General features: G+C 42.2%; 1 protein-coding gene across 1 annotated transcript in view; it reads right to left on the bottom strand.

Moving 5' to 3' along the window:
* The window catches only part of CERKL (ceramide kinase like), a 118,117-nt gene extending 112,624 nt beyond the window's left edge, over positions 1 to 5,493 (bottom strand). The window contains exon 1 of the mRNA XM_057746280.1: positions 5,256 to 5,493. Coding sequence (XP_057602263.1) covers positions 5,256 to 5,493 — 238 coding nt within the window. The remainder of the gene's footprint in view (positions 1 to 5,255) is intronic.
* Positions 5,494 to 14,781: the final 9,288 nt, after the last annotated feature.

Here is a 14,781-nt window from a genome sequence, read left to right as displayed (position 1 = left end):
TACACAATATGAACTTTATACAGTATTTATACAATAGATAGACCTGTCAAAGCATTTGAAAACTTCATAAACATTACATGCAGTTCCTTGGTAAGCTTGATTTTTTTAAAAATCCCTTTAAATGTGACACCTTAGGAACACACTAATAATTTAAAGTATTTTTCTTCTTCATATGTAGACTGATGAAAACACGTTTTACTGAGTAACTAGTCCTTCAATAACTCACGTGAGTAATGGGTCATTTTGGGGTTTAACCCCTGCTTCCATTATTTCTGACCAACGGTTCACCAACAGATGTCTCACTTTGGATGTACACAACAGAAGCCTGGGATCTGTTTCACGTACATCTGTTCCCAAACAGCTTAGGCAGATTAATACTTAGAATGGACCCAGCTCTGCTAAGTCCCACATAATCACTAACTCTTGTTTTAAAATTGATTGGTTTTTTTTCTCATTTTCACATTTTGCCACATCACCTTTTATGCTGCAAAGTCTCCAGCAAATAAATGTTTATATAAACTTTAAGCATGAGAAGATCATTAGCTCCCTTATAAAAGAAATACCTTCAAGACCTTACTTTGAAGCCCAGCTTTTTCAGATTTTCTGGTTACTGCTCTAATTTAGCTGAGCTCAAAGTCGTGATAAGAATAACCCTTCGAAAAAACACAACATAAAATGGTGTAACCTGAGGTAGTAAGTCTATTAATAATAAGAGAATTGTAAACCATAATTGAGATTTGAAACCTTCATTGTATTTTTAAAAATATTTAAAACACAACATTCTCATGCTAATCAAACATATAAGATCCTTGTCCTGAAATTTAATAAGAGGGTACAAGAAATGAAATTGAAGAAAGGATAAGCTAGTTCTTTTGTCCGTCATGAAAAATCTGCTCACGACCCAAATTTTCGATCAGAAAGTGGTTTCTTCCTTTCCAAAGACAAAATCTGCGCTGAGGTGACTGCCTTGAAGCTGGGGAAGGGGAGCAAGAAACTTGGCCTGTATCTCCCATGCGGTTCTTCTAATTAGAAATTCATTAGGGCTGTGAAGCTTCTGCTGTAAAATACAACTCCACACACACCAGTTGTTGATCACTCAAACCTTAGATTTATTACTTTGTCCTAACACCAAAAGTCTTCAAGAGTGATATTTTCTTTAAAAATGTAACTTCAGAGTTGATGGTTCTTAGAGATCAGATAATGTAAATGCCTCATTTTGCAGATGAATAAACTGTCACTCAGAGGGCTTAAATGACTTGCCTTAAGTCAGTTATACCCCTTAGTTGCAGACAAGACCTCAAGGTCCCTTGGTGACCACTCCTGAAACCTTTCCTACACCAGATGGAAATTACAGACAGCCAGGGTAGGGAGCCTGTAAAAGATCCTAGTGTTTTTCATACTTCAAGGTGCTATTCATTAGTAAATAACAAAGGTGACCAACGTGAGGTAATAAAGAGACTTGTAGGCATTTGGCATTCTGGTCATAGAGATCCCAAAATTGATCATTCTTAAGTGCACTAAAACTGGAGCTTAATATAGTCTAATACTACCCACTGCCAACTCTCCCTAGGAGGAGCTTTTCCTTTATGGGAAAACCTCATAACCAGGTCTCACAGTAAAGTGGGCAGATTCTGCATTGGGGACGCACAGAAACACTTCCATCTAACATTTCAAATAGAAGTTTACCACTTGGTAAGCACACGTCCCTAGAAGTTTGTCCTTGGTTGAGATTTAAAACAATGCCAACAGGCCATCAGTGGTCATTTTGAAAATGTTGAACTCTGAAAATACCTGATCCAGTAACAAGATAAGATAAGGGCTAAATGACAAAATACATACGTGGGTCTATGGCATCTACCCATATCCCCTTTCTGAGCTCTCTTCTCAATTTCTGACCCCTTTTGCCTGGTCCAAGGGACCATGTTGGGGGCTAACAACACTGTGGCCTGCCTTGCCTAGATAGTAGCATCCCATGACCCAGACGTGCCTGACCTTTCTCATTTGGCCTTAAAAACCTGATCCCTCTCCCATTTCTTCAGGATTTCACTCTTTCCTAGAGCCCAGACAGCTAACTTGGTAATTAACATGAATAAACTCATATGATTCCACAAGTAAAATGACCATAATTTGAGATTCCAATAGAAAGATCATTAGGCACCACTGTAGGCAATAATGAAGATATTTTCTGAACGGATGATGCCTTTTTGTGCATACAGTTTGCATTATAGATGTGACATCCTAGTCAACCTATGCCCTGGTCATAGATTGCTTCCTTTTCCCATCCTACAGCTGAACAAAATGGAATCTTCTGACCATGATGCTCACAATGGAGGGCCAACATTAGCTGAAGAATGTTTTTATGAAAAGATTTCTAATGCTTTAACAAAAGGGGGGGGGGGGATACTCTTACAGGTGATGAGAAGTCACTATTAAGTAGCAGTGTAGTAATCAGATCACAATGCAATGGGCAAAACTAAATAAAGTTCATGAGACCAGTTGTCAAATTCATTCATGCAACAAATGTTGATATGTCAGGCACTCTTCAAAGTGCCGAGAGTAAACAAAATAGATGTTCTGACAACTTCCCTCTTATCCATGTAGATCCCATCTTTAGGACCTACACCAGCAGTTCCCGCAATCCTCAGGCCTTTAGATTTGGTCTGAACTATACAACCAGCTTTCCTGGTTCTTCACTTTGCTTGTGGCAGAGAGCGGCATATCTCAGCCTCCATAATCCCATAATCTCCAATTCCCATAATAAATCTCCATATATACCTTAACACACACACACACACACACACACACTTCAAGGCTCTATTTCTCTGGAGACTACTACTACACATCATTATAAATAAGCCAAAACCCACAGAATGCAGAACACCAAGAGTGAACCCTCATGTAAACTATGGACTCTGGATGATAATGATGTATCAATGTAGGTTCATCAGTTTTGACAAAGGGACCACCTTGGTGGGAAATACTTATAATAGTGGAGGCTATTCATGTGTGCGGAGCTGAGGATATATGTAAAACCGCTCTAAAAATAAAATTATTAAAAAAACAAAAACAGGGCTTCCTAGGTGGCGCCGTGGTTAAGAATCTGCCAGCCAATGCAGGGGACACGGGTTCAATCCCTGCTCCAGGAAGATCCCACATGCCACGGAGCAACTAAGCCCGTGTGCCACAACTATTGAGCCTACGCTTTAGAGCCTGTAAGCCACAACTATTGAGCCCATGTGCAGCAACTACTGAAACCCATGAGCCTAGAGCCCATGCTCTGCCAACAAGAGAAGCCATGGCAATGAGGAGCTCGTGCACCACAACAAAGAGTAGCCCCTGCTCCCTGCAACTAGAGAAAGCCCGCATGCAGCAACGAAGACCTAACACAGCCAATAAATTAATTAATTTTAAAAATAACAAAAAAACAAAAAACTACTGAGGCACTGTGAGATTTAAAAACTGAGTAGTCATGCAAACATCTCATATGACCTAATAATAATGCCCAGCAATTCGACTCTACCCTCACCCCTTCCTAAAATAACAGCCTATTGTTGTCCTGGCCAAGGAGCAACCGACATGATCTCCCCCACTTCATCCTCCCACACCATGTCCTCCCAAGCATGGCAACCCTAATGCAGTTTTTCTTCCATTTTCTGGGCCAGTTTCACTTGTCATGTGCCACACACATCTAAGCTAATTCCACATCAGAAAGTATTTCTCACATTTAAACATCTCTCTCAATACCTTCTTTTCTTTTCCCACTCACTATTTTACTAAGTAAAACATCTCTTGGTTACTTCTACAAATAGAAGTGCTAACTAAGGTGGCAGGCTTCTGGACCCCAATTTTCGGGGCCCAAAGTGGTTTGCATACTAGGTGTTAGTTACAAAGAAAAGGTGGTACATCTAAATGAAAGAAAAGAAAACCAAAGTGTTTTAAGACAAAATTAAAGATCAACACTGCAACTTTTAGAGTTATAACTGTTAGGATGTCTTTTTAAAGTCTACAGCCAGGAATGCTAATTAAGGCTACTTATCCTCCATTGCCACTCAGTATATAAAAGAGCATTTTTTTGTTTCATGCCATTATTTGATTTTTTGTGTACCAGTATTGCAATACTGATTTGAATACCTCTCACTGCACAATGTCTCATTTTATTCCTATACTATTTCAGCATCATTGTACATTAAATCGACTCTTGTAGGCCAATTTAAGCTCTGATGGTAAACTTTTATATCCCCCAGATTCAAACAGACTTAAAAACTAAACAGAATTCTATGTACATATCCCCAGCTTTTAACTCAAAGGGTCTAGAAAATACTGCACCTTGGTTTTCAACACACCTGAAAACATTTTTAATTAAAGTCAAAGGCAATTTCAGTTAAGTGGGTGAGCATGACACGTGTAGCTGAAGCAGATTTCCCACTCAGAACCAGCGCTGCCTACCTGACTAGTCCGTTTTTGTTAGATTTTTATACAAGAAACTTTAAAGAATAGAAAAAGTGTTTTAAAGTAAACAGCACATTGTGTCTTGTTTTCCAACAGGGAAAGGCATTTTTTAATATTTCATAAGTTAACATTTAGACGGGATGTGTAGCATATGCCAAGGTTTTTCTCTAAATAATCTCTAGATTAAGACTTGAAATAGTTCTATTGTACAGAATTATAACACCTTCTAAATAAAGGTTGAGGTCAAAAGGCAAAAGCACGAAAACAACATCATGATTCTAAAGTCAATATTAAACATCAAACGTTTCTAGGCAGAGCTTTAGACTTGATTCTAGACAATGGCAAGGAATGTGAGGGCTGGAAAAGTCCAGAGAGACCAAAAGCTGGGGTGAAACTTTCAGAAGTCAGCAAAATGAGAGCCGGCTTCGGAACCCACGTGTAAGTATGTTCTGTAAAATGCTTACACTTTCAGAAGTTGATGGAGTAAAACTTCAGCTGGGAGCGGAGGCGCAGGTGACCTCGCATTTGGAAAACACTGACTCTTGCGGGGGGCGGGGGGGGGGACTCAACGAGGCGGAGTGTGACGTAGCTCCCTGAATGGCACCCCAGGCGGAAAGCCAAGCAGGAGGGGCAGGTAGCGGGAGGCCCCTGGGGGCGGCTCGGGTTCTCCCCTGCAGGGAGGGAGGCGGCTGCGGCGGCTTCGGGACGCGGAAGCCCGCTGGGGCAGAGGAGGAGCTTGCGGAGGGCGGAGGGACGGCGCCGGGAGAGGGAGGCGGCGCTGGGACCTTCCAATTGGGACCACTCACCTGTAGGGCGCTCGGGCTGGACGGGCTGCCACCTCAGGGCCCGCTCGCTCAGAACCACGTCGCAGCTGTCCCTGCCGATCTCAAAGATGCCCCGGAGCAGAATCAGCTCGGCCGCCGCCTCTGGCTGCTGCCCTGAAGCCCACAGCACCGAGGGCACGGCGTCCGCCGCCGGGGGCGCCTCTTCCCCCCGGCCGCCCTCCAGGGCGCTCACCCGGCCGCCGCGCCTCCCCCGGGGCATGGCGGAGCCGCAGGCTGGGCGCGAGCCAGGGGTCCGGGCAGGCCTTTCGGGGAGGAGGTGGAGACCGCGGCGGTCGCGGCTCTGGCTGCGTCCGGCGCTGCCACAGCAACCGCGCGCGGGGCAGAGACCCAGGAGGGAGGCGGGGCGGGCAGGCGGAGCCGCCTTGACCTAGCCCAGCACCTTGGCCCTCCAGCCTCCTGTCTCTGCCACTCACTACAAAGAGACCCCAGTCCAGGAAGAGGACTAAGGGGCCCCCTCCACCTAGTCCCTAGAGTTCCTTGAGGTTTTGAGCACTGTGTTACCCGCCAAATTATAAGCCAGTGCTTCACAAACTTTGACTTGCATACTCACCCCCTGGGCATCTTGTTAAAATGCAGATTCTTATTGACTAGGTCTGGGATGAGGCCCCCGACACTGTTTCTAGGAAGCTCCTAGGTGATGCCACTGATCCTCGGAACACAATTTGAGTTGCAAGGGTATAAACAGAGTTGCTCCTCTTTTTCCACCTTCTTTGCAGCGGGCTCTCCAGGAGCGCAGAGGTCGTGCTTTATAACCATGCTTGCATGCCCTCAGTAGTTAGTTGATCCATAGGCAGCTGGTAATAGAGAACTCAATTCCCAAAAGCCCTGAGAGGAAGCCAAAGATAAGTCCCTGGTTTAGCAGAGGCAAATTTTCGTTCTAATAAATTTAATGTTAAAGGAAGGTGCCTCCTACTTTCCCCCAAGACATCTCCTCTGCAGCCTTGTCTCTGCCTGGATCTGACCTTCGCTGGAGAGAGATCACAAGCAGCAGGGCTCGTTCTCCTGAAAGCTACTGCTGTAACGCAGCGTTACCTGGAAATGGAGAGCGCCCTGGGGAGGCGGAGTGGGGGGTGGGGGGGGGGGGCTTTCAATCCTTCACTTTCTCGCGATAGCTGAGGTTCATGAAAGTAGCTGTTAATTTGGAAGGCACAGAGTCTGGAGTGCAGTGGTTCTCAATCATGACTGCGTATTAGAGTTACCTGGGAAGTTTTTTAAAATCCATATGCCCAGGCTACCGGCAAAGACAATGAAATTGGAATCTCTGGGGATGGGACCAGCCTTCAGGAGTTTTTAAAGATCTCCAGGTGATTGCAGTGTTCAGCCAGAGCTGAGTGTCAGTGCTTTAAGCAGTGTATTAACCGGGAGCTGACAACTTGTGATGGTGAGACGGAGAAAGTGAGTTCTCCGGAGGAGGAGCAGAGTGGGAAGTACATCAGCAGGCTTATTATATATATATATATATATATATATATATATAGTCAGAATAATTGTATTGAGAAAAATTTAGGGAGAGGAAATTAAATTCATAGAGTTGTGGGACTTCCCTGATGGCGCAGTGGTTAAGAATCCGTCTGCCAATGCAGGGGACATGGGTTCCAGCCTTGGTCTGGGAAGATCCCACATGCCACGGAGCAACAAAGCCTGTGCGCCACAGGTACTGAGCCCATGTGCTACGACTACTACGTGCCTAGAGCCCATGCTCCTTAACAAGAGAAGCCACCACAATGAGAAGCCCCATGCACCTCAACGACGAGTAGCCCCCCCACCACACGTACAGAAAGCCTGCGTGCGTCAATGAAGACACAACAATAAATACATAGGTCGATATTTTTTAAAAATTTCATAGAGTTGTGAATGTAGTTCCACTGTGCTAGTGCCAGCCAGCACCTTCTAACAGGCAGCCACTTCTCATTCTGTCCTTGCCCCTCATCACCCTGCAAAATCAGATAGAAGAGCTAATAGTAGCAGGAGAACCTCAAAGTTCTCTGCTCAAACTTAGATTTCAAAAAACAGAGGATGAAGACCACAGACCTAGCCAAATCCCCTTCGGACATAAAGCACCTGTGTGCCAGTTAAGCTGGGACTCTTACTGTTTAATGCTCTGAAAAGAAATACTCAAGCTTCCAGGCGAAGCGGGGAGGAGCCTCAGTTTGATCTGTTTGCAGCGAGCTGTTTCTTGGAGCAGAAGTGCAGCTGCTGCTAAACCCCACACAGGCTTCAGGTGGCTCAGCTCAGCAGTCATTAGTGGGGAAGGCTGATGCCCTCCGCAGAATGAGTTGCAGTTCTGGAGTCAGCATCTTGTACTCACAGCTGTCAGACAATCAACACAATTAGAGCCCATTGGCATTTTAAAAGCTCACTAAGGGCCAGGACAGATAGGCCAAGGCAGTGGCTACTTCTTAGGACCTTTGCAAGGGGCAAATTGCCATTTTTCAAGCTTCAGTCAGGCCAGACAGCCAAAAACATTGGCTTTGCCCTTCTTAAGGATGAAAGCACTGGCTATGTTCCATCCTTTCCCTTTGATGAGCTGTTCTCATCCAGGGCTCTAAAGATTGCAGTGCCCTGGAGCTCTGTCCACAGGATCCATCTACAGGGGCATCAGTGACATGGCTTTACATACTATTCAGGGCTCCTCGAGTGATGTGGTCAGCCCCAACCAGCCCCCTGAACTTCAGACACTGTGTCCAACTGTCTATTTGACCTTGTTATTTGGCTGTCCAACAACCATCTGAAATGTAACATCTAAAGTCAAACTCATGATTTTCTATCACAAACCTGTTCCTCCCAGAATGTTCCAAATCTCAGCAAATAGTGTCATCAAAATCCTTGACATCATCCTTGTTTCCTCTCTTTGTGGTGAGAAAAAAAAGAGAAATTCATGACATTTATTTTCTGCATATCAACATATATTTTGGGTGAAGTGAGCTTTAGTTGCATCCATCTCTCACTCATTTCTGAGCTAAAGGATCACAAAAGTGTCAAGGAGACTGCTTCCTTCTCATGCTGAGTGGAGATTTTGTCAGAATATTCCTGCTACTCAGGTTCCCGCTGCCTAAAAAGTAGAGAGCCATATGTCCCTACAAGAATTACAGAGAAAACAAAAATAATTGTAAAATCCCACTAATTGGAATGTCACGTTTTCTTCATGTGCCAGTTTTTTGCACTCACATTGAAACTCTATTTAAAATGAGTTGCTCAGCTGTGTTTTAGGACACAACTCAAACAATGATAGGATGACAATGACCGTGTAACCCCTAGCTCTCAGTAAACAATAACAATAAGCAACAGAGGAGAGAAGAATAGGCCCTTCTTCCCTTTCCCTGGAGTTTTGAAAGCCCCTTAACAGGTAGGTACTAATATTCATAAACTTGGAGCAATTTGAAATGTATTTCCACCAAATAAAGAGCTTGAAACATTCTCAGAGTAACTGCTAGCAATGCTGCAGTGCAGAATCTTAAATTAGGTATAACAATTTAAATCAGAAATCTGTCCTCCTTTTCTAGAGTGCACACTCTTACAACTGTGAAAAACGCATTATACAGAGGAGGCAACATCCCTTCTCACTATTGAAAGCAGCCTACTGCTTACCCATCGCCACCAAAGAGTTTGGCAGTGGGTTCACTGTCTTTGATTTTTACATCATTTTCTGTCACCATTTTGGGCATGTCAGTGTCCTATGCAATTCCCTAGTCCCAAATTTCCATGACAGCCTCATCCCAACAACTTATGGTGTCCTCTGTTGGAGGCTTCCATCCTTAGGACATCCTCTGGACCTCGTAGAAATTCTTGACTGCTTAAACTCAAAAAGTGTTCTTTTGGAACAGACTCTTGTTCTTTTCAAACTTGGATATGTTTAAGAAACTTTAGTTTGTTTTAAATGGAAATTCTCAGTCTGTACCCCGCACTGATGCTCTGAGATTTTGAACCTGTAACTGAACTATTCCTAGAAATGTGTTTTAAACAAGTACAACAGATGATTCGGTGTGTTTTTGACAACCTAGACAACACTCTGATAATCAGTGAGCAGATCCTTCCTCTTTGTCCTGCTCCTGACTCCTGCCCTTTTACCACAAGGCTTGTCCCTTTGTCTGTCATTCACAAGCAGCTAAAAGTGATCAAAATACAATTTTACTTCTCTCATTAAACAGAGGTCCAGAGTCAGGATGTTCTGGGTTGGCCATTGAGAAATTGGGGCTTTTTAACAAATGGGACCTAATTAAACTTAAAAGCTTTTAAACAACAAAGGAAACCATAAACAAAATGAAAAGACAACCCACAGAATGGGAGAAAATATTTGTAAACAATGCAATGGATAAGGGCTTAATTTCCAAAACATACAAGCAGCTCACACAACTCAATAACAACAACAACAAAAAAATCAAAAAATGGTCAGAAGACCTAAATAGACATTTCTCCAAAGAAGACATACAGACAGCCAACAGGCACATGAAAAGATGCTCAACATCACTAATTATCAGAGAAATGTAAATAAAAACTACGAGGTATCACCTCACACTGGTCAGAATGGCCATCATCAATACAAATAATACATGCTGGAGAAGGTGTGTAGAAAAGAACCCTTCTCCTACATTGATGGTGGGAATGTACACTAGTGCAGCCACTATGGAGAACAGTACGGAGGTTCCTTAAAAATCTAAAAATAGAGTTGCCATATGATCCTGCAATCCCACTCCTGGGCATATATCCAGAAAAAACAAAAACTCTTAATTCGAAAAGATACATGCACACCAATGTTCATAGCAGCATTATTTACAATAACCAAGACATGGAAGCAACCTAAATGTCCATAGACAGATGAATGGATAAAGAAGATGTGGCAAATATATACAATGGAATATTACTCGGTCATAAAAAAGAATGAAATGTTATTTGTAGCAACACGGATGGACCTAGAGATTATCACACTGTGTGATAATCGGATAGAGAAAGACAAATATTATAGGGTATTACATGTGGAATCTAAAAAACTAATATGAATGAACATATTTACAAAACAGAAACAGACTCACAGACATAAAAAACAAACTTACAGTTATCTAAAAGGAAAGGAGTGGGGAGGGATAAATGAGGAATATGGGATTAACAGATACACACTACTCTATATAAAATAAACAACAAACATTTACTGTATAGCACAGGGAACTATATTCAATACCTTGTAATAACCTATAATGGAAAATAATCTGAAAAAGATTACTTTCCTGTATACCTGAAACGAACTCAATATTATAAATAAACTATATTTCAATTTAAAAACAACAACAAAAAAGAAATCGGAGGCTTTTCAACTTTCCATTTTGCTGTCCTCAGTTATGAACAAGGACACTACTGGTGGCACCCAGATAGCTGCATCATATCATTTCCCCAAAATGTCCAAAAGCAAATACAGAAGTGGCAAAGACAGTTTCTATTTGTGTAATTCCATTTCTACCAGGGAAGAAAATGTTTTCCGAAATCCCACCCAAAAGATTTCCTCTCAGGTCCCATTGACTAGAATTGGGCAATATGCCCGTGCTGTAGCTTCCAAGGAGACGGAAAAGTGTTTTCAGCCTGGAAGAAGTTGTGGATGGCTATTGGTTTGGCAACTAACAGTGTCATATCTTCTTTTTCTTCCAGGCTAACAAGACATCCCCCACCTTCCCCAACTTATTGACCTAAACCAATGATTCTTTTCTCTTGTGATTCTGTGAGTTGGCTGAACTCAGCTGGGTAGGTCTTCTCCTCCAGGGAGCATCAACTGGATGCACCTGCATTTATCTGGAAGCTCAAATGGGGCTGAAGTATGCTCAAATGGGGCTGAAATACCCGAGATGGCTTCAGCCACCTGACATCTCAGCTGAGATGGCTGGAATGGCTGGAGCCTAGCTGGACCTATCTCTTTACATTTGGTTTCTCATCAGTCATGTTGCCTGAGCTTTTAAAAATGAGGCTGAACCCCAAAAGAGCAAAAGCAGAAGCTTTCAGGTCTTTTAAGGCCTAGACCTGGAACTGACATAGCATCAATTTTACCACTTGCTATCAGTCAAAGCCAATTACAAAGAGAAAGAGAAATAGAGTATGCCACTTGATGGGAGGAGCAGCATTCACATTGAAAAGGGTATGTATATTGGGGCAGAAATCACCTTAGCAGTTAGCCCAACACAGTCCTCCCTCTGGCCACAATGGTTAACATCCCTCCTATATGTAAAATACATTCATTTCCTTTCAAGACCCCTCAAAATCCCACCTTATTACAAAATCAGGTGCAAAGTCCAGGATCTCATAGATGAGGTTCTTTGGGTGTGCTTCTCTTATTCTGGGAAATTGAAAAATATGTTATCTTCCCACATGCATCAGGATACAATAGTGAGACAGCCAGAGGTTAGCCACAATAGATGCTAACATTCATGGCAGGGGACCAGAAAGCACATCACAGTCACTGGTCCATAACAGTTCTGAAATCCAAGAGGATAAGTGTTACTAATTCCCAATACTCGGAGAAAGAAAATATTCCTTATCTTGCATCCAGTTCTGCTCCCTAGGAGTAGTCCCCTAATTAATTGTTCTCAGCAGCTCTTAGCTCCAGCCTCTGGGCTTTTAGTTCTGCCCTCCATACCCATCCTTCTTTTCAACAAGAAATGGCCCATGATGGCAGCTGAGTAGTTTTACAGCCATTTTCTATCCATAAAAACTTGGAGGTCCAGAGGCTTCTTTTAATTTTGAACTTTCTCTTTTAGTCCAAGTGGATATAACTCATTTAGTTATACTTTGACACAAAGTATTTCTTTTACACAAAGAAAATTTTGTGAGATTTCTTTCTGTAGTTCATATATAGGTCATATTATAAAAAAGCCATTCCCACAAATCTTTTCAAGATTGGCCCCTATGTACTTTAGACTCCAAGTCAGGGTATTAGGGTATAATGCTTCTAAAGTTCTTTTTTTTTTTTTTTTAATAAATTTATTTATTTATTTATTTTATTGGCTGTGTTGGGTCTTTTTTGCTGTGCGCAGGCTTTCTTTTTAGTTGTGGTGAGTGGGGGCTACTCTTCGCTGTGGTGCGCAGGCTCCTCATTGCCGTGGCTTCTCTTGTTGCGGAACACAGGCTCTAGGTGTGTGGGCTTCAGTAGTTGCTGCACATGGGCTCTTTAGTTGTGGCTCACGGGCTCTAGAGCGCAGGCTCAATAGTTGTGGCGCACGGGCTTAGTTGCTCCGCAGCATGTGGGATCTTCCTGGAGCAGGGCTCGAACCCGTGTCCCCTGCATTGGCAGGTGGATTCTCAACCACTGCGCCACCTAGGAAGCCCTAAAGTTCTTAGAAGTACTTTTGTCCAGGTAAACTGAGTCTTCTAGCTACACCTTTGATTGGGGCTTGACCTAAGAGAATGTTTAACTGGAAGCAGCCTATATTTCATCTTTGCTTTGAGGCCATTTTTTGCTTCAGAATTTTTTTTTCTTTTTTCTTTTTTCTTTTTTTGGCCAGAGTATCTGTCCTGGGCCTTCTTTAGTTCCTCTAAAATATGCTTGCTTATCACTCCTTTGTAAAACCCTAAAAGAAGCCAATCAGCACTTATGATGTTCTGCCAAAAATCTCCTTCACCAAATCCACAAATTCATTTGGTGCTCTCTCTTTCAAGCCATTGCAGGATTGTTGGGGCCATCTCTGCCCATCTACCAGGTGGATTCACTCTTCACTGTTCTGGGCCCCATGGCACATCACTTCAACTTCTCTCTTAACAGCACCTCCACCTCTTTTATCCAAAGGCCATAAAAACCTGCAACTATCTTCTTTCCACTCTGAAGTGTGGACTATTGAGAGATTTCCACTGATGCATGTGGGTTAAGGCTACTAGAAGCTACTACAGTAGTACAGTCTCCTAACTTTACTTGGCTCTAAAGCCCTGCTATGCTACTACGGATTAGCCCTGATGGAGCTTATTCACCTTGTTCCTAGAGAGGCTACTCTAAACTTGCAGTTTTGTCTTTCAACTCCCTCTCACTTAGCATGTCATAATGCCTCCATCTTCACGTGAAAGAACCTGGTAAGTATAAATTCCCACTACTCTCTAATCCTTACTCCTGAAATTATTTTTCTCTACCCTGAGTCCTGTATCTAGAAAGAAGTATTTCTCCCATCCAAAGGAATTGCCTGTGTTCCAGATATTCTACCCTCCACTCTTCCTCTATCAAACACACCCACATTTCACATCTTATTCAATTTCATCTTCACCATATACACAGTTTTTGCCATCTTTATGTATAAAAAAAGATCAAGTGACAAAAAAATCACAGTTTCTTTTGTATCAGGCAATTCTCCTATGAGACAGAAAACCCAACTCAAACTGGTTTAAAAACATAAACCTAATTAGAGAGGTGGGGATAGCTTATGAAGAGACTTGATCCAGTGGCTCAGATAATATAATGCAAGACCCAGTTCCTCTCCCCTTCCTCGCTCTGCCTTCTATAGTGTATCATTCTCTGCTCCACACTTATCCCTCTACTGGCCTCTTTCTTCCAAACAGCCAAATGGCTGCCACATTCCAGACCTCTGCTCCACATATTAGAGGACATATTTGTCAGAAGAGGAGCACGTTTCCCTGTTGCTACTTCCCACGTAAACCAGGGAGGTTTCTCTTTTTCAGCCACAGTAAACTCTTCTTGCCTGTCATTTTATCTTAATACGTTAGCATCTTTTATCAGTCAGCAGAGGCAAAGTTATGACGTGGTTTGAAAAAACTCAGTGGCTTAAAACAATAAAGGTTTATTTCTTACTTATGTCCACATGAGCAAGGGTGAGCAGGAAACTAAACCGAGAATAAGCTTATGAGAAACAAGGACCAACTGTTCAAAACAGAAAGAAAAAAGTTAAAAACAAGATAGTGTTCCAGATCTACATAAACTAAAACTTCTGACTAATTGAATACGTTCAAAAGAAACAATCACTAACTGGTATTTTCAGCAATCAAAACAGTCAAATAATGAGATATATAGCCCTATATAACTAAAGTTTGTATCTTAGCCCCTGGGTTTTAAGTTCACAAAAAAAGCCCTGGCCCAAGGCCCTCTGTAACCCAAAAGAGACAGAGCTTTTAGAAGTCATGGTACTTACATTCACTTGGACCACAATCATTTTTTTAATTACATAATTTTACACATCATAAAATTGTGTGTTGAATGCATGTTTGTGAAACCAAGGAAAATGCTATGCCTGTTTTTTCAGAGGTCTATTTATTAGTATACGTACTGCCCTACATAGAGAATAAATATGGCACTTTTCACATGAAGAATTAATAACAGGTTTTAGTCTATTCTTTTCATGAATTCTACAATAAGGCTTTTAAACGAAATCACCCTTAGTTTATTGGGTGTGTCTATTCACACTTCACTAAATCTGGATGTCAGTTTAATTCACACGAATAAAAACCAATAAAACTTTTACATAATTCAGATGCTTATTAACTGGCTACTATTTGTCAGCTTGTTTAAATA

Source organism: Hippopotamus amphibius, chromosome 8, assembly GCF_030028045.1.
Source record: "Hippopotamus amphibius kiboko isolate mHipAmp2 chromosome 8, mHipAmp2.hap2, whole genome shotgun sequence".
Classification (NCBI taxonomy): Eukaryota; Metazoa; Chordata; class Mammalia; order Artiodactyla; family Hippopotamidae; genus Hippopotamus; species Hippopotamus amphibius.
This window is presented reverse-complemented; position numbering and strand designations above follow the sequence as displayed.